Here is a 20,366-nt window from a genome sequence, read left to right as displayed (position 1 = left end):
TCACATCTCATTGACAAAAATGACGGGCCCCTTTGTCCTGACCTTACTGTCTCTCTCTTGGACAGCTGGCTTCCCCACGTGCGTTTGCGGTATACTGAAGGAGCTCTGGTGTACACTGGACTGCCTCTGCAGCTCTCGGGCCTGAGTGTAGGTCTCCAGTCGGGCCTGGTTGAAACTGTCTTGTCTAAAAGGTTGTGGTGCGAAGTCGTCCGGCTGCTCAAAGCTGCTCTCGCTGTACAGCCTCTGTCTCATCTCACTGGCACGTTTCCCAGAGGCGCTCCTGGTCGGGTATCTCTGGCCACTCTTGTACCAGCCTGTCTCTTTGAACACAAACCAAATGTTTCCAGCCCACAGAATGAGATTCACAAAGCCAAAGACCTGCACACACAAAGGGGTATGGAGGTGATGGAGCAATTATATATTTAAACGTAACTTTTGAGATGACAATTCAAAACAAAATAGTATAGCTTTTTAATGGTGAAATGTCCTCAACATGTTCTAAATTGAACTGAAACTGAAAACTGAAACCCATGACTAAGAATTGAGTCTAAGAATGTTATTCAATGATTATTCATTTTAATACTCTTCATTATTCTGGTCTAAATGGTACTTTCAATTAAACCTGTATGTAAAGCTTCTGTTTATGTCACTTTTTTTTTTTTTGCCCCAAACTGTATATATTGGACAATGCTAATTAAATAAAACAAAGGTGTCTACTGTTTGTACTGACTGGTTTCTTTATAGTTTCTATGGTGCCTCATTCTTGAATTGTATATGGGCTAACAAAAGCTTTGCTCCATTTAATATCCAAATCTTAATTAGATTACAACTTTATTCCTATTATTTTTTTCATCCACTCAGTCTCAGAAGCTCAAATGTGTCTCCATTATTCACCTAAGGTCACAAAACTAATTTAATGTACTAGTGGTGATTTGCACATTCATTTCCCTGTGCAATATGGGGAATATTCATATATATACATTTTCCAAAGGAGCCTTGCTCTCACATCTCACCCATTTCCACTGTTCCAGAAGCCTGTTTTTTTCATCAAGGTGCTCTTGTTCCACAGCACCTGACACAGACCCGTTTGGCCAGGCAACATCTAAGTCAGTATCTCGTAAGTTTCACTGTCCCTTACCATTGTATGAGGTGCAAAGGCTCTTGATCAAGGACTTGCTCATGGCAGTCCCAGGGGATTCATACCCGGGTGCTCCATGTGAAAGCCAAGTGACTTACCACTTGAGCTAACCAGCTGCTTACATGGCATAACTTCCACACCTGGGAAGTGAGAAGGCCTGGAAGGTGAATGCATCAGTGGTGATGGGGCACTCGGGGCTGTAACACCCAAACTAGAGGAGTGGCTACAGCAGTTACCAGGAATTAATCATGGTTTTCAGAGTGATGAAAAATACCACCATTGTCATAGTAATTCATGATAAAAACATAATTTGAATGGTCAAAAGTCCTCAAAATGTCGAGGAAGTTGAAACCTATGACTAAGGTCATATTTACCACAGAGGTGTTGAGGCGGGCCCAGCGTGGCTCCTGTGTGACAGTGCATTTGTTTTCAGGAGCCCTACAGGCCGAGATCAGTAGTAACACCTGGGTCGGGTTTGTAGCATTTTTAATGTTGGACAGTGATTTAGCCCAACAGCACGTGCTCACCAACCACAAGCATGAGAAGACCACTGTCACCACAAAATCCTGCACAAGAATCAGAGACTTCAATAAATAAGGCTTAAAGATGAGACTAAAAACGAGAGGGGCAGAACAAGTTACATGTTTTCCACATAAAAATCAGAAAGGATAAACTGTCATAGTTGTCATGTACAATTTGAAAGAATATATGTGTAGAAGGATACTGAGGTTATCACAATCTAATCACAATTTCAATAGTTGCAATTAACAAATCACAATGGGTTCAATTATTTATGTACTACTGCCTTGCTTGTCTTCATGGGGTGTTTTATTTATACATGTTTTTAGTTTAGACAGCACTTTTATCAGTGCATATTTCAGGGTACTCTCAATCAGTAAATCTGCTTTATTGATTTGAATTGATAAACCGTAAATCTAATCACTAAGAAGAATTACATTTAGACATTTTTCCATTTTTTGTTATATGGATGTAGTCAAAGAGGATGTGAAATTGTAAGATAGGGAGATGCAGAAAAAAGGGTCAGAGAGGCAGATGAAACTAAAGGAAAGAGTTAAAATAAACATAAGAAGCAACTGACCACAAGAGGACCGCGGTTGTTCCTCAGGTATGAATTCTGGTAGAAGACGTACACCACGGTTGCCAAGAGTGAGTAGAGAAATGCAAAAACTCCCACCATTACGAAGAACTGGGCAGAGACTGACATATCTCCATCCAGAAAATAGACCTCATGTCTCCTGGCTTCACACAGCGGGGCTCTGAAATGCACCTGCTGCAGTCTGTTAGGAAAAGCAATGCAAAGGTGGATGACAAATGATGCAAAAACCAAGAAGAGATGTGAAATAGACAACATCTTAATATTTTTTATACGAAACATTTTGATTCTAATCAAAATTTTATGACTTCTCTGTACTTACAGACATCTATAAAGAAGCATTTATTTGATATTTATTATAGAGATTGGGAATGTGGTCATGCAATTCCTAGCCATATGGTAAACCAGGGATATTTTAGGATTTGAGAAATATCAGTTTGAGGTTGTTTCACAGCTCTTTTATTTGCTTTTTATAGTGTTTTGGTTAATGCATCTCTATTGACATTTGGCTTACGACGAAGATGGCCAGTTATGTTCAGTTTGTGGTGTCAAATCCCAACCTCTATGAATAAAAATCAGTATTATTGGTACTTGACTTTTACTGGTAAAACAAATGTATAACACATTTATTGGACAATAGCAGTATTTCTTGTGGTATATTAAAACCCAAGGAACAACATATCCACAGAAACAAGCAGTAGGAGACCCTCCTCCAAGAGTCAGGTGTGTGGAGATGTAAGCTTGCTCACAGTAAGGATTTTTCAGTGCACTCTTTATGTGCAATAAAAACAACCAAAACACAAAACAAAACAGCAAAAATATTTTAATTTACCTATTTTAGACTAAAAAGTTCAGTAAATTCAGTATTTTGAAATATATTAATTACAGTGGCATTCTGTAGAAAAGACATACAGTAGGCCTACAAATTCTGAAATGTAGATTAATAATATGGTATTTTGCCATGAACTACCCAAATGGTAAATTCACAAAAGTTGAACATGATCCTTTCTATTTGTGATTATACTTTGGAACTTGCTTCACAACATCAATCTGCATTTTAACAGCAATATTCATTTTACCTGCCCCCCATCTGTATTAAATACTTTTGCTGCAGTTTAATCTCAAATCAAGCAATAACTTGAATAACCCCCATGCAAATATATCTCCTGTTAGCATTTCAGCACAGAAATCAATGAAGCCACTATAATTTATCCTAGTCTTTAAATTAAGTGCTGTCATGTCAAATGAGCTGCTAATTGCACCCTTGTTTTGCTCTGACACTGACACTGGGGGGTTAAACACAGGGGGCGACCGCACTGCTGTACCATTTCACTCACCCGCTTAACCACTTATTTAAACAGTAAGGCTGACCACTGCTCCTCACAACCATTCATCTCAAATAGACAGATATGACCTGATCGTATATTCTCTAAGTTTATTCCACTGCTCTTACAAGTGTAGATAGAACCCCGAGTATTAACATGGCGGACCACATGATCACACATCAGAGCCACCAGCGCCTTTGAAGATTTCCCAATTTAAAATCAGGAAGCTGTGCCGCAGAACAGGAGGTCACCCCGATTTGAAATCCCCCAAGTAGAAAATGTCTCCTTACATCATTAGACCACAGAGATGCTTAGCAATGGAGATATTTCTTGTTACAGTCCTTAATCTACATATTTGAGAATGATTATATTTTTCCTCCTAGCTTTATTCTTTGATGTTTACTTTATTTTAACTTAATGTTTTCCCTAATTGAACTCATGATGTTCTAGTTAATTTTAGCCAAAAGGAAAAAAAAAAAGTTCTTGTTATATCTTGAAAAGTTTTAATAATAACAAATGAATACATGAGATAAATAGCCTTGTTACCTGAATGGATAGCTGAAGTCAATACTGATGGTGTGGTTGCTCTGCCTTCGCTCAGCACAGTCCACTTTAACCTGGAGATGACCATAGTAGCCTCCACATGTTGCAAATGCACACACTGCAAAAATCTACACAGACATCAGCATCATCAGTTGAGATATGATATGATATGTTTTGGTTCTGTGTCAATTAGAAATGTACATTACTGTCTGAATAGTAAGTATATTTCTTTATTTGCACAGTAAATATATAACCTACTTATGCAGAATCGGGGGCTATTTGTTGGAAATAGAAAATGTGAATTATTTAGAAGTGGCAATATATCACCTAACTGTGCACTGGAGGCTGTCCATGCAGTCACTCACAAGCCTCGAAAAGATATCAGATTAAATGGTTCAGCGTTTAAGTTTTAAGTTTTTATCACATGCAAAATAAACACTAAAGATGTCTAATATTTTGCTCAAGATCACAACAAAACGACAAAATAGGTAAATCAATTGTGGGCGATGCAAACAGCTATAGACCAGTTTAAAAAGTAAACTGTGAACTTACCGGAGCAAAAATAACCATACACATTTAAAGTCTTGATATGGGCTACAGTTCCTCAGTGTTTTTGTTCCTTTAGGTTGGTCATCAGTTGTGAAAGCGCGGATGGAGAGAAGAGGAGCAGCGCTGGCACCAGCAGAAAAGGGAGGGGGCAACTACTGCCACACCAGCGCAAAACAAGGAGGAGGTTGGACTCTTGTCTAAATGATCTTATATCGTAACAAAGTACAAATAAATACGTTGGTTTAAATATTTTATCTTATTTCTAATGTTACCGTTAATCTAGGCGACGTTAGGCCGTGCAGTGTATTTGGTCTACCAGATAGGACAGAACCTGTTCTTTTTTCCTTTATAATTCCTGAAAGTTTCATAACAGTTACACAAACCAATATAGCATAGTTGTAATAATAATTTATCATTATCTAAGACTTAAACCTAACAAAAGCAAATTTTTCTGACGGTAATAGTGTGACTAGTCTTAAGGTGTCTGGCGCCCTCTTTTGGTCATTTATCTCCACTTCATTGTAACAGAGTAATACTTTAGTATGGAGGCAAATATTTATCACTAAAGTACATTCGAGTGATGTGATGAATATATAATAAATACTACATTTATGCACCAGTGAAGTTATGTTGTTGAAATATGTTTGCACTGACTTTTCCTTTTGTTTTATTGTTGTATTCTGCGATATGTTGTAAACTGCTCAAAGCCAGTGTAATACTCCACAATGCTTTATGGGGTATTCAAACTCATAATAAAAGTGCCGTTACTTTTCCATCGTATGAACATTAGACCCATCATTTACAGTAAGGGAGTCAGTTTTTATGGTCCACTCTTGTTCTAAAGTGGTTGATGTAAACAACTTGAGAACATAAAAGGACAATACACTGTAATTAAATAAGAATAACTTATGGACTTGTGGTGTGCTGTAAGACATATTTAAAGAGGCACTATGTAACTTTTCGTATCTCCATGAGAATGTTATTGCTTTGTCTAGACGTTTCCATAGTCTGGCATTAAACTCCTGGAAATACGACCAGCTCTGTGACAGGTGACGGACACTTTTTAACTGTAATTGAATGTATGCAAGGTGGGTACGTTTAATGCCACACTGTGAAACATTCCAGACAAAGCAACAGCATAGGGTCACTGGGGTAGCTAACTCCCTAGCAAAAAAGTTGCATACCTTTAAATAATACCTTTCCTCACGCTGTAAACATGAATAATCGATTCAGTTGACTAATGTTCCAAAACAGATACAGTGTAAGTATTTACCCTTTTTTCTTTTTTGTTTATGTCTGAAATAAAGGTTAATCTTAACAATATACAAGTTTTTCAAACCCTCCAAAGGTCTGGTATAGGACAACACATCATTTTTACACCAGATGGAAGCCACAAATGACTCTGAAAGTAGTGTGTCTTGAATGAAACAACAAAGCTTTCATAATTGCCTGAAACTCCCCAGGCAGCCCTTCCACGCTAATGACAAATTAACCAATCATCATTTGTTTTCAGCATGAACAGATTGGAAAACCGACAGAAGAGGCACAGCCATATCTCAACACTCCATAAGTTTCTGCAGTGGTTCAAGTGAGGTGAAGCATTTGCTTTATAACTTATCATATATTGTGAACTGCGGACCATGTCTTAAAGGTGAACTGTGTATGTTTCCTGATAGAAGGTCCACCGTCTGCTTGTCTTCATTGAGATTTTCCACTGTAAGACATTAAACTTATCTATCTCCATAAAGAAAAGTACACGACACCACCAATTACAGGTCAGACACATGCTTTTCAAGGTATTTCTGACCAATAAAATCAAAGCATCTCCACAAGACAAGCAGGTGATGGACTCTTCAGCAGAAAAGTTACTCATTGCACCTTTAACCAGGTTTGTGTTTGTCATGCTGGCGATGTAACCCTAAATTCAAAATACCATAGTTCAAATATGCTTACCAGGTTACTTAGCTGTAATGAAATGTACAGGAAGTAATATTTACCACTGTTTTATCTATGTAGATACTGGCGGCTTGGCTCTGCTTTACCTACAAAACATCCTACTCTTGAATAATAAATCACTGCTTATCCACTAGAGGGCAGTACACATCCATGCTGCTTATATAGAAAATCACTGGAACTGCAGTCATCAAGTCCTTTTTGCATTTGATTTCTAGTCCATTTGTCAAGCGTCTCTTTTGTCAGGGTGCACAATAGGCTAAAAATCTGATCCACTGCAGCTAATGGTGAGATTAAACCTATTTGTGTCTGATAGAGAGTCTGGAGCAGGTCTATACTAACCGCTATGAGGTTTTCAGCATTGTTAAGACTCCAGACTCTCACTGCATTATTGATGAGGTCTATTCTAGCATCATCTTCATCCCCTATAAGAAAAAAAACAAGATCATAGTTTATGTTATCCTACAATTATGAATCTGAAGATGTTCCAATGCAGGATTTTAACAACTGTTTTTATGCCTCAAATAACTTAGGGCCCAGGGCTGAAATCCACCACAAGTTTTAAAGTTATCCAAGTGGGATACAACAGAATGTAACTAAAACTTCAACATAGTGCCTTCTGGCTTTTCCCGTGTGGCACTGGCTACAAATCAACTACAAACTGTGTTGCGATCTTCTGTGACTTATTAACCTTCAGGGTTTGTAGGATTGGTTCCTTGTGTTGTCCTTGGGCAAAGCACCCATCACCCATCTCATATAAGTAACAGCAGTTGTAACAGCAAAGCAGAAAAAGTGCCAATTTACTGTGCAGGGTCCCTCAAGAGTCTGAGAGTATCAGGTGTAGTCCCTGCACTGAGACTTGTAACGGTAAACCTAAAGATACCTAAGAGATTTTGGTTCAGAGTTAAATTGTGCGTCAATTTATTACATGAGTTAATGCAGAGACTGATTATTTGCCATAGAAACCCTCTTAAGGGCAAAACAAAACCTTTCACTGACAACAGGGCCAATCCTATCTTTCCTTTTCCCTAATTTTTTATTTTTTATTTTTTTCGTGCAACAACTCAGAACCAGCAATCACAACCTTAAAGGTGTACTATGCTATTTTTTGGTTAGGGGTCTGTCACCTTTTTGTTTTTATAGGTATGACACTGCTTTGATTCTAATATTCCAAACTATGACATTAAAATACCCATGACATACCTTACATGTATTCTATTGCTTGTGGTTTTATGCCCAAAAATACTTAAAAAGAGGCATTCTGACTGTTGCCCTTCCACAGATCTGACCAGTAATTTGGCGTGGTTTGGTCTCCATGATGACGGAAAGATTTAATGCCATACTGTGAAACATCTCCGACAAAACAGCTTCATGGAGAAGCAGGTCATGGACCTTCCACCAAAAAAATTACACAATGCACCTTTAAACTGCTAAATATTTACTCCTCTGCCTATATTTATCCAATCTCCCCCCTTCTTAACCCTCCTCATTCCTGGATCCAAAGGCATTCCTGGTGATGCCGTATTGAGTGCCACAGTATTTGGTTGGGTGACGGCATGGGGTTCTCAGGGAGCCTGCTGTAGTAGCTGCATTGCTGACCCTATTCCATCAATCTCACATTAAAACGCTTGCAGCATTTAAATATTTCAAAGAGCTCTCCAGTCTAACTCCAGAGACGCTGTGAGGCACTGAGTGTGAGTGTGCTCTGCCTAGAATCCCCTTTGTAATAAACACAGCGTCTGAACTCACTAATGTGACTAAGACCGAACCAAATGAATGATTAATAATAGAGAAAATACACAGCAATATCAATCAAGAAGTAAATAGTCATAAATCACGGTGTACAAATGCATCATCATGAGCCATGTGTTTCTAAGGCAATTGCTAATCAACTTGCAATTTTCTTTTGGCCAGCAATATTTGTAAAAATATGAGTTTTGTCTTACTGGGATTTATTAAGCTGTTATGTTTTAGCTTCTGGCTGAGCAGGAGGTTGTGCGTAGTGATTGAACTAATAGTAGTACATTATCATTTTAACTTTACTATTTTTGTTGTTACTGTACATTTTTTCCCTAACACTCCTCAGCTCACCATACAATGCTCACTCAAAAATATGTTCAGTGTCTCCTCTTTACCAGCAAAGGACCCTGACCAAGTGCTGTGGTTGGTACTCACTGACCCAGCAGTATAATACATAGACAATAGAACTCCTGTTAGAGCACCCTTTAAGTGGCATGCCGAAAAAAAAAAGAAAAAAAAAAGAAAAATACACACACAAACACACACAAAAAGGAAAATCTCTTGCCCAGTGACAAGTGCCTCTACAAACTATTTATACTTTACCCTACCTGCTGCTACTGCCACACCATGTTGGTACAAGACTGGCTAATTGGGCCTACATTATTTGTTAAAAATACAACATTATGGAGTAGCCAAAATTACAAACAATTTATCTGACCCTAAGGAATTGGGACATTCAATGATCTGGCTCCCCTGACAATAAAGTAAAATATCCCTGGACCGGTATTACAAATCAAACTCTATTCCGAAATAGAAATACACAACTCAGCAACACACATACACAAAAACAATGAATGTTGATGTTTATTCCAGCTAGATTTGATGGTCTTGCATTGCTTTGGATCAACATATAATAAATAAGAAAATGTAACATAATGTCAATATTTCACTATATCCTATCATCATAACTACAAACAATATTGTAAAACGCATTTTATATTACTTTCACATTGCCTTCACTAGATCCACATGTATAAAATATTTCTTCTATACCCTCTTTAAGAATATACACCAGATAAATTAAACATTATCTGTTCGGTGCGTATAGACTGGCAGAGTGGATTGGAAAAAGCAGAACGAGAGAGAGAGAGAAGGAGAGAGAGAGGGGGGAAGTCATGAATATATTATCATGCAGTAGTTTTGATGGTTGGGCTGTGCAGTGCAGTACAGTCTGGTGCGTCACTGTACTTTACATATACAGCCTGTGTCACTCCCTAGAGACACACAACATCTCTCACACGCATACACACATGCACACAAATGCACATCACACCATGACCAAACAAGCACATTTACTGGTGGGGCTTGGTAATAATGTCAGATCTGTGTTTGGCTTTGAAATCCCCAGTAAAGATGACACTAACGTTAGATGTGTGATTAAAAATGAATCGTGCAGCAGGGGTCAAGCTGAGTTCAAAGATGTCATTATTGCTGCGCTTGCTTGGTCTTGTTAAATTTAGTGTTTTCTAACCAAGCTGTGACATTACAGGTAGGCTACAAATGAATTACACTGGCTAAAATAATCTTCAAAATTGTACAAATTCACACCCAATATTTCAGTGTTGTGTTCTGATTCCCTTATCCTGCACTGTGGGAGTAGAACGTAGGGGGCTGTTAGATAATTATATAAAAAAAAAAAAGAAAAGACTTCTCATTTTTTGACAGTTTAATTCTTAAAGTAATTTTGGTGTTTGTGTTTGTGCATAATTTCCTTTCCATTTTCTGTAAAGTTTGGTTTCATAACAAATACAAAACACAATTGACAGAATGATGAAAAAGTGTCCAAGGACGTGCTAGGAATGTTTACCCAGAGCAAACACATTAGATTTGCTCTTAAGCCATATTTGTTGTTGAATGAGCATTTTATTCTGAGAAAATGGGGTTGTGATGTAGGACCCAGAAACATGAAGATTTAATGTGTACACAGTGTTGTGAAGGCAATGGCAGAGCGCATCAGTCAATTATTCATGTATAAAAGGTTTGGAGAGGCCTGCAGCTCAGGTTAGAGCTGGACAGTTTTTAAAAAGCTACATCAATTGGTTTAGGCTTGGTGGAAGCATTGGCTGTGAATGTTATAGGTAGATAGTTGTGGAAAATAAATGTAAATATATTGTGTTTATTATTGTGCAAGTAAATCTATGCTTATGTCCTTTCATCTGTTATATAAACATTTGTAAAAGTACTTTTCATCATATCCCGAAGACTGATAGATATAGTGTTAGTTAAAACAGAAATGATTCTAGGCAAAGCAATCATATACATAGGCTACCTGTAAAAAAAGTGATAACAATAGCAATAAGATTGATACATCTTATAATATATTGATCTACATATTTATAATGTATCTTCTAATGTAAAGCATGATTTTAACTTTGCAATTGTAATTTATTCAACTGAATTTAGTTTGGGAACAATAGGGGTGAATTGAACCTAAACAACTTCCTCCATGTCTTATTAACTCAGTACAACATCTATAAAACAGCATTCCAACACATCGGTGCCTTTAAAGAAGTCCTTAGTATAACAATAAGACAATGTGAAGAGTAGGGGCTCCTTCAGCTGTCAGTCTTTGTAGAGTCAAAGGTAAAGTGTGCTCATGCTCACATAACAGCGTACAGCACAAGGACAGAGGGGGGCATACACAAATGTGTAAAGTCTGTTTGTTTATGTCTATTCAATGTTCAACAAGAAAAAAAAACAAAAGCTCACACAGAAGGACATAACCTCAAATAACCCTATCTTTGTCCAGGAGTCAAGAAAATCAATAAATCCATTAACAAATCAATGTTATAATTTAAAAGAACACAGTTGCAAAAACTGTAAACCATGAGCCAAAAACAGTTTCAACTAGTTCAGCCTTGATTTTAGCAAAAAATATATTATATTATTGAATGAATAACATTTGAATAATAAAAGACAAGGTTAAAGTGTTAATAATATTAGTAAGTCTGAATCAGTCACAATGAACATGAATATTTAAAAATATGCAGTGGGTAACTGGGTTATTGTTTGGCTTATTTCTTTAATTGATGTTTTTAACAAAGGCAGAAATAATAATTGCATGTCAGTGGGCTCAATACACGTAAATCATCTCTAGGTTTTGGGTCAAAGGTCAAAGTGAAAAATGCTCTCAGTCTGACAGGCCCTTGTTGTCATTCCACTGATGTCTGTGAATCATCAAATTAAAATAAAACATCATGAAGAGTTATGAGACCTCAGCTGTGAAGACATGTGCACTGGTTATTCCTCATTCAGATCCCAAATGAACGGTGCTGCTCTTTGCCCATGATTTTCATACAACAATGTCATGGCATTTCCTCATATATATGTTTGTGTTGCACTATTTGGGTAGCATGGATTTATTTGTTTTGTTGGCCAAGGATTTAGAGTCACGTGATCACTTAAAACAAAAGACAAATCCCCACAACAAAATCTCTAACAGGTTGATGTTTCAAACCCAGATCTAGTAAGTGAAGACACAAACGTACTCTGTTCTGTTTGGATAGTAGTTAAGTCTTCTAACAAGAGATGATAATATATGTGTGCATCAACAGTAGTAGGGTTTTATGGTCCACCCATCCCACACAGAGCCACAAACGATCAATGAGACATTTTAACTGATCCAAATTCACACTCGGTGCTGCCCCCAGTAAAGCTCCCGGTCTGAAGGAGAGTCCCGTGGCAGCCATCTTAGGTGTAGCTGCAGACCGTAGTGAGGAGCTCCAAACAGGACGCATCCTTCACTTCACTCTGTGCTCCTGCTCTCATTTCAGCACCACGGCCAGCTCCACTCCCTCTCCCTCTCTTCACGCTTTCTCCCTCCCTCTCTCCCTCTCTCCCTCTCTCAGCAGGCTGGGAGAGGCCATCTCCCGCTTTCACCTTCTCTCATCTGTACTCTAGCCCCTCCCCTTTCTCCTCACATCCGCAGCGGTCTGACTGGACGCTCAAACACAGAAAGCACGTAAGCGTCGACGAGTGCTCGACGCAGGCGGAGAATGCTCATTGTGAAGCAGACTACGAGTACTGCTGACATTCACCAGCGAGCGGCTACAACCGGGGCCTATTTCTGCTCCTCTTTGGGCTCGTCCAGGTCCAACCGCCAGCACAAGCCAATTTAACGAGGACAGCGCGTGTCACAAGAGGCACGAGCAGCCCGTAGAGCAAGATGCTCGACCCGTCGTCCAGCGAGGAGGAGTCTGATGGGATAGTAGAGGAGGAGAGTAAAGAGGCGAAGGCTCCTCAGGCCGGCTCCCGCGTCTCCCCGAGCAGGACCAGCAACAGCTCGGGTGGCTTGGCCCCGAGCAGCGGCCGCAGCAGTGCCCGTCCGACTAGCCCGAGCCCCTCAGCTGTCAGCGAGGAGAAAGAGGACCTGGAGAAGCTGCAGAGAGAGGAAGAGGACCGCAAAAAGAAGCTGCAGTTGTATGTTTTTGTCATGCGGTGCATCGCGTACCCTTTCAACGCCAAACAGCCTACAGATATGGCTCGGCGACAGCTGAAGGTAAGAACATAGTAATAAGCACGCGCTGACAAATCGCGTCTCTGGTATTGCAGATGTTGTCATTGATGACCTATATAAGGCTGAACACACACGGCCTATCCCACAGCCCATAAATCATAGCACTGCCACTTCTAGCTTCATGCAGTTGTGGATTTGACGCAAAATGCTGAATGTCCCGTGCATGGCAGGGGCACAAGGCGCGTGAGAGCGAGTGAAAAGGACACATGGCACTGCAGAGCTCCATTCACAAGCTCGCACTTAAATCAATGCCAGCAGCGTTAGAAGGGCGTTCAGGAGCAGCTCCGTGCAGGCGCTTTGAGACAACACACTGTCCTTGTTGGCCTGCTCATCCCTGGACCCATGCCGCTGTACATGCCTGCCTGCTGGCCCTGTCCCAAGCGTTAGCCCATCACTTATCCCTCCAATCTGGCCTCCCAAGGTGACTTTTAGTCACAGACCTCTGGAGATGTGCAGCTTAATAGCCCCTGTCCTTTACAGAGGACAGAATAGCTTCTCCTGATGGCTCAAAGTGAATTAACAGCAATTACATTTTACACACATGATGTACATGATATATGTTATAGTTTGAGCTTTGTCCAGGCTGGAACCTCTCTTAGTAATGTGGCTCCTCTGGGGGACAGGCTCAGGCCCACTTCCTGGTTTCATGTTGCTGCTGTGCGCCTCACTGAGGGGGGAGCCACTTTTGGGTCATACTGTCCTTACTGTCAAAGTCACCACTAGGAACCATGGACAGTACAAGACCTACTTAAAAAGGCCTGTGTTTTTCAGGCACAGCAACCATTCATCCTCCCACTGTCTATTTAGTGAATAGCTTTTTGGACTCACTTCAATGCAAACAGCCCCGATGGCAAAAGGACAATAGTATCCAGTAGACTTCTGAATGACTTTAAAGCTGTTCTTTAAATTCTATTGCCTCACCATTAGTCATGTTCTTATAGTACATATGCGTGGAATGATATTTTCCTTGTGGCCGCTTCCTTTTTTGTAACCTGTAGACTATTTGCCTTTCCTTGGAAACGGTTAAGCCATATGGTGGCGTTTTTTTGCTGAGTCATGCACTACAGTGTGTAGGAGGCTTAAACTACAGTCTTTCCAACCATTTGTTTGTTTAGCAGTGCTGATCCGAGTGGGTTACTGGTAGACTACAACATGGTTACTTATCTGATACAGGCAGCATCGATGACCATTGTGTGAGAGTGAAGGAACTAGGCCGATGTATTTGAAGTATCTGGCAACCACATTCTGACAACAGATAAAATCTCCATCCGATTATTGCACTTGTAAAACACCATAATTGTTATCACCATCTTTAGGTGCCTTAATTAAAGTGCCAATGAAAGAACCCATTAAATAGTTAAATGTTGTTGTATTACAGCTGTGAGTGAAATATTCCAACCATTTATTGATTGAAAGATAATGATGCTTATGTAATATTGTAAATGACAAAAAGTGCCGAGTCTTATCCAAATCCAAATGAAAAGGCTTGAGTTCTGCTGACGGGCCTAAAATGTCATTGTGGTTATATTTTGAATGATCTCAAAATAAAACAAATCAGATATGGAAAATGAACTTCATTTTACCCATTTCACTTGAACCACCATGACCACAGTGATTTTTGTAATGTGACACTCCTGTCTTGTGCATGCTAGTCTTCAGTTTTGTTATTCTGGGCTTTTCTACTAATGTTCTTGCTACATTTTTGTCATCCTATTCTTGATGAGTCCCAGAATTTGCTGCGGAATTGGCTTAATGAAAAGACTCAAAGGCCTGTGCAGAACATGCGGAGGAGCTCCACTATAATCCGTTATTAAGGATGTTGGCACCAAAAAATATTGATGGTTTAACACGGCTAACCCACCAAAGTCTGCTAGCCATGACTGTTTCTATATAGTACGGTAAATATAGGAAAACCCCATAGAATTCTATATAAGCAGCTGGTTGTTGTTCTAAGCCATTTGTATGTTTAATTGCTAAGAGGTTTTGCATTAAGAAAGCTTTCTGTCCCAAGAGACCTTTAGACTAATGCTGCCGTTCCTTTAAGAATGTATAGGTAAGAAATTAGGTTTATTGACACATATGGATTGTGTTAGTTTAATTTATGGAAATATACACTTATTCAGATTGTTCCAGAGGGCACAATATGGTCATAGAGGGGCATTATACACTTGGCTAAGTGTAGAGGTGCGGAAAGCATAATGTAGGAGGAAGGCAGACTTAATTTTCTTAAGTTTGAAAAGGAAACATTAATATTGAATACACATTTCCGTAGTCTTCAGTTCTCTTGGGGTGTCTTGGGTCCTCCCATTATTCAGAAATACATGTATGGATTTGTTAATGTAATATCCCTTATTACTGTAAATGAATGATGGTAAGGATGGGGAATATTGAAAAAAAAACCTTTATTATCCCAATGACAATATTCAAGCAATATTTGGCAATCCATCTAAATGTTCTTTTTTTTTTTTTGAGATTCAGGACGTAGTAGTATCACAAGTATCACACAAGAAGTGAATGAACAGTAACATAACCACAAAAGAGCATCATGGAACATCATTCCATCACCGTGTCTGGAAAAGCTACAGTCTCTTTTTTTCTAAATTTAATATTAAAAGGACAATAAACTAAACAGGGTTGTAGTCAATTAAGAATTTCTTGGTTGACTTAAACATGTCATGCAAAATGATTATACAACTACAAAGAGGGCACTGGAAAAGCTCAAAAATATCATGTATCTCTGTGTATGTGACCCAAACTACACTCACAAGACAACACCTGAACAAGAGTTCATGCAAAACCACTATTTATGCAGAAAAAAGTACCTTATATTAGGACTTGAGAGTGAGTTTAAACTGCCCTTTTACATATAAAAAAAAAAACAAAATCTTCAACTTACTCAGTCACTAACTTCTCCTTTCTTCTGTGGTCTTATAAAATCTATGGAAACAATGATTAGGCAACTAAGACGCCATCGACTGATTAATGGAAAGAACTATAGCATAAAAAGTAAAACATATTAACATAGAAACACTTTTATACACAGATGCAGTTGGAAAAATATACAAGCAAAAACTGTTGCTCAGTCACTATTTCATCCTTTATATTCTCTTCCATGCAGCACTGTCCATCATCATCTCCTTCCACATTTCCCGTGTAGGAGTATTGGATTCCTTCCACATTGTCAAAATTAGCCCGGCACATGTCTTTTGCAGCCATTTTTTAAAATAGTTTTCATTAGATGATATACTCTACATTCTAATTTTGGATATCTCTAAAACAAAATTACCTCCCACCTCTAAATGGCTATGGTCTGCTAATGGTCTTCTGCCTATTTCCATTTGATTAGGCTCGGACCAGGTGTCTTTTGGGTCCTTATTCTGAACACAGTGTACATCATGCTGTTAATGCTTGTGGTACAGTGCTGCAAAATGCTCCTCATGTTGTGATGTGAATGTGAAGTAGTTGCTAATCGCTATGACTCGAGGTGGAAGTTTGGTCCTTTATTGTTTAATGCTGGCACCAATCCATAGTTCTGTTGAATCTCCTGCATTGTTACTCCGGGCAGTGTAACCTTGCAACCTTGAAAGAAAGTCATATTTTTAAGAGGTCCATCTAAAATCAGCTGTAAATTTCAATGTTAGCATTACATTACATTAATGGAGTTGTCAAAGTAAATTATTGTGTCCTAGAAAGCAAAGATGTTTGTGTTGTCATGTCCCTTCTGGTGCAGATCTCTTCAATTAGTCAGTCTTGTGAAATGCATGAAAAGTACCCAACTTCTGAGCTCATGTGGTTAAAATGCGATCCCATATAAAATGCTTCATGAAGTCTATCTCTTTTCTGTTCTTCTTAATATACATAGAAATGAAAGGTGTAACCTATATGGCATTGGTGTGAATAATGATGTTTTTCAAACAGTGGCACTGAAGAAATCACAGGGCACAGCTGGAGGTGAAAGAGCTGGAGGTTTTCTTGAGTGAGTGATGACTACAGGGATTATTGTTATTTGAAAATATGTTAATATTAAGAGTGCCAGAGATAAGTGGTGGATTCAGAATATATACCCAGATGGGAGCCAGTTTCTATTTATTTTATCTATTCTATTATTATTATTATATTTATTTACTGTATCTGCAACCTGATAATTTATATATAGCTCAGTGTCACCACATACAGTATAATCCACATTTTTAAGTAGCCTAATGTTAGACCAATTGAGATTTAAATACTGAAATTAATCTGACTATAAATATGATGTGGTAGTAGTAGTAGTACTAGTAGTAGTACTACTACTACTACTACTACTACTACTACTACTACTACTACTACTACTACTACTACTACTAGTAGTAGTAGTAGTAGTAGTAGTAATTTATTTGGTTGTTACACTGCTCCCTTTTTTCCTTAGTTTTTTTATTCATTATATTCATGCTGACCAGTTACATAAAGTTTTTTGTGACATCTGAAACCAAGGCATAGAAAGATGGTAAACTCTGCTGCTGGATCTCTGGACTAGATGACAAAAAAGAGATCATTAGAATGAAGTAACTAATGACTTAAAGTGACCTTCATGAGGAAATAGTCTATAAGATGAGACTGAAGAAATATAATTTAGCTACACATTTCATATGGTCTGCTACTTATGTGTGGAATAATACTAATTAATGTGATACAAAAGATTTAATTTATTGCCAGCGTGACGAAGAGTCGTTGCCTTATCTTGTTTAAACTTCTGAATACTCCCAGGTGGAGGGCCAAAAGCCAGTTTTCCTCAGTATTATCATGAAAAGTATCCAGAAAGTCAATAAACAAATGTTGAATATTATCCTTTTTGCTTAGGACTAGAGCTAAACTCAATACATTTCAACAAAAATCATTCATTCAAATCTTTATTTTGCTCCCAGTCATATAAAATTGGCCAAAAAATGGTGTGATGTCTGAAACAAAAGAACTGAAGGATGGTGAACTTCTAGACTTCAGGACCAAAGAGTGGTTAATAGAATATAAGTAAGAGAGTACATGAAGTTAGCTGTATAAGTATATATAAGATGAGACTGGAAAATACTCAAATAAAATACATTTTTCCTTGTACCTTTTGTCAGAACTTGCTTGCTCTGGTGAGAAGTACAGTGCCTGTACACTGTTGCAGCTTGTATTGCGATTGTAAAACACTGCATCTATGTGAAGTTCAAAGAGTGACATCTGAGAGCCAGCAGGTGACACCTCCAGACGCTGCAAACTCCCACCACAGAAAAACACACAAACGCACCATGACTCGCACGGCGCTATATGTAGTCACACTCACATGTAATTTGTTAGAACATCATTTCCCAGAAGCCCTGATGACTTTGAAAGCAGCAATCAGAATTGGGATCAAAATGACTCACATTCGTTGCAGCTAGCCACCTGACATTTGGTACACACAGAAACACTTGCTACAAAAATAGCAATGAGATGTAAATTTTTCAACACTGAATGCAGGCGGATGTGTTGGTTTTCAGTTTTCTGTATAGGGGTGTTTAAAATATTTTTTAAAAGACCGGATTTGCAAAGGTGGAAAAATAAGTGTGAACGCTTGTTGATTTCAGAGGCAAGAATATAGCTTTTCAAAAATTGGAAATATAATCAACCAACTACTGATTTCATCTTCATGTACTTCATCTTGAGAGAGCATTGTTCCATACAAATCTCAGCTGAAACTACATTTTATTACAGAGCTGTCATTATCAAAAGCCGGTAAAATGAAAGCTGAGGGCCTTATGAAGTGTCTCTTTGTGCCATGGAAAGTCACAGTATCAAATTTTATTTTTGTTTTTAATGTGGGAAGAAACATTTACTTATTTATTAAAATTATTGACAACATAACCAAACAATAGTGAAATTATTAATAGCTGGGTTTCACGTGACGTCACAGGGCTACGTTTGTCAGCACGCAAAATCAGATGGAGGGCAGGAAGTGAACTGACTGGAGGAAAATGCCGATGTGTTGTGTAGTTTACGGCTGTGCCAATTGTTCTAACCGAGAGAAGGAAAAGCGATTTTTTTTAGAGTACCGAATATAGTCATCCACAAAGGTCAGATATGGGAAAAGCTGACAGAACAACGCCGTAAAAAGTGGATTACAAACCTGTTTGCGGTTGGGAGGAGCAGAATTCGCCAATGCTCGTGTTTGCAGTGAACACTTCATCAAAGGTTTGTTACAAAGCTAAACTGTTTTTTGTGATTTACCTAAACATAAACGAATCATTAACGACTAACAGCTAACGACGTTTGTTGACATTAAATAGTTCAGATAGATTACTAAGGTTACTGCCGATACACTGCAGTTTTTCCCATAACAGTCTATACACATAAAATAAGAGAAACACTCACCCCGGCGAAGACCAAACGATAATCATCATTTAGGCGTTTTGCACCAAGGTTGAGGACCCATCCACTGACAAAAAAAGTGATGTATGATTTTGTACGCATTCATCTGTTGTCTGGTGTAGAACAATGTATGAAGAGCTAAATAGTTCGTGATATCATCTGCCTCGATTGTCGGCAAATCTTTTACTTCGGTTGAAAATTCTCTAATTTTCAATAAGATCGGGTCACGCCCAATATATTTGTCGACTAACTGCTCGTACTTTTGCCTTGCTACTGGCTCTAAATCCTTACAATAAGAACTCTTCTCCATATCTGTGTTCTCCAGAGCCGTGTTTGTCGTCACTTCCTGACCTCCACCTGAAATTCGCGCATCATCGTGATCACGTGACTGAAACCCTCCTATTCACTTTCATTAGCACCATCTGTGTTAGCCTGATTCATCAGGTGGTTTCACGTCGTAGAAACCATCTGACCTCACAGCATTAGAATTTGTTTGCGCCCAGAACTCGCACTTCTGGGGTTTTTGCGAACCATCTAGTGTATTCCAATTCCTGACCTAGTCGCTGGAGAGAAATGAAATTGAGCAAAGGCACTAGGTAGCGCCAGACTGACTACATCTATGTTACAATTGCCCCAGTATGTGACCAGTGTTCTGAGTGTCTGAATGAAAACAAACAAAGTACGCGTTATATTTATTTTTTATTTGAAATCTAGATTGTAAGGCTGGGCAATATAAAAAAAAAATATATAAATGAAAAATTATTAAAAACACAGAAAGCACATCTGGTCCATAGTCCAATACTTGCATTTTATTTTATCTTTGTAAAAAAAAATATATATATATATATTTCCTTGAACATGAACAATACAAACAATTATTGCCATTTAACTTCCAAAATATATAGTTAAATATCTTCATCCAAAGTTTGAATTTGTCTCCAGAGTAAATGCTTTTACTGCCAGAGGATAGGCTGTAGTCAACCCCTCAATAAAACAACTGTAGCTGGTCATTCACTATTATTTTTATTCCTTCAAAATACCTTGTGACCTGAATATTAT

The 20,366-nt window shown here is 38.4% G+C and overlaps 2 protein-coding genes across 14 annotated transcripts in view; one reads left to right on the top strand and one right to left on the bottom strand.

The window, feature by feature from the left end:
* Positions 1-4,696, bottom strand: synprb (synaptoporin b). Its single transcript, XM_055160550.1, has 5 exons — positions 4,673-4,696; positions 4,124-4,248; positions 2,238-2,436; positions 1,513-1,704; positions 1-378 (listed from the first exon to the last, which is right to left on the bottom strand). Exons 1-5 carry the CDS (start codon positions 4,694-4,696, stop codon positions 1-3), a joined length of 918 nt encoding a protein of 305 aa, XP_055016525.1.
* Positions 4,697-12,587: 7,891 nt separating this feature from the next.
* Positions 12,588-20,366, top strand: part of cadpsb (Ca2+-dependent activator protein for secretion b) — a 61,716-nt gene continuing 53,937 nt past the window's right edge. For all 13 annotated transcript variants that reach the window (XM_055160481.1, XM_055160482.1, XM_055160474.1 and 10 more), the window contains exon 1: positions 12,588-12,920. In XM_055160481.1, coding sequence (XP_055016456.1) covers positions 12,588-12,920 — 333 coding nt within the window. The remainder of the gene's footprint in view (positions 12,921-20,366) is intronic.

This window comes from Boleophthalmus pectinirostris, unplaced genomic scaffold (assembly GCF_026225935.1).
Source record: "Boleophthalmus pectinirostris isolate CB_2022bp ecotype Guang Dong unplaced genomic scaffold, ASM2622593v1 HiC_scaffold_3, whole genome shotgun sequence".
NCBI lineage: Eukaryota > Metazoa > Chordata > Actinopteri > Gobiiformes > Gobiidae > Boleophthalmus > Boleophthalmus pectinirostris.
Note: the sequence above shows the minus strand (reverse complement) of the source record. Positions and strands in the feature narration are given on the sequence as shown.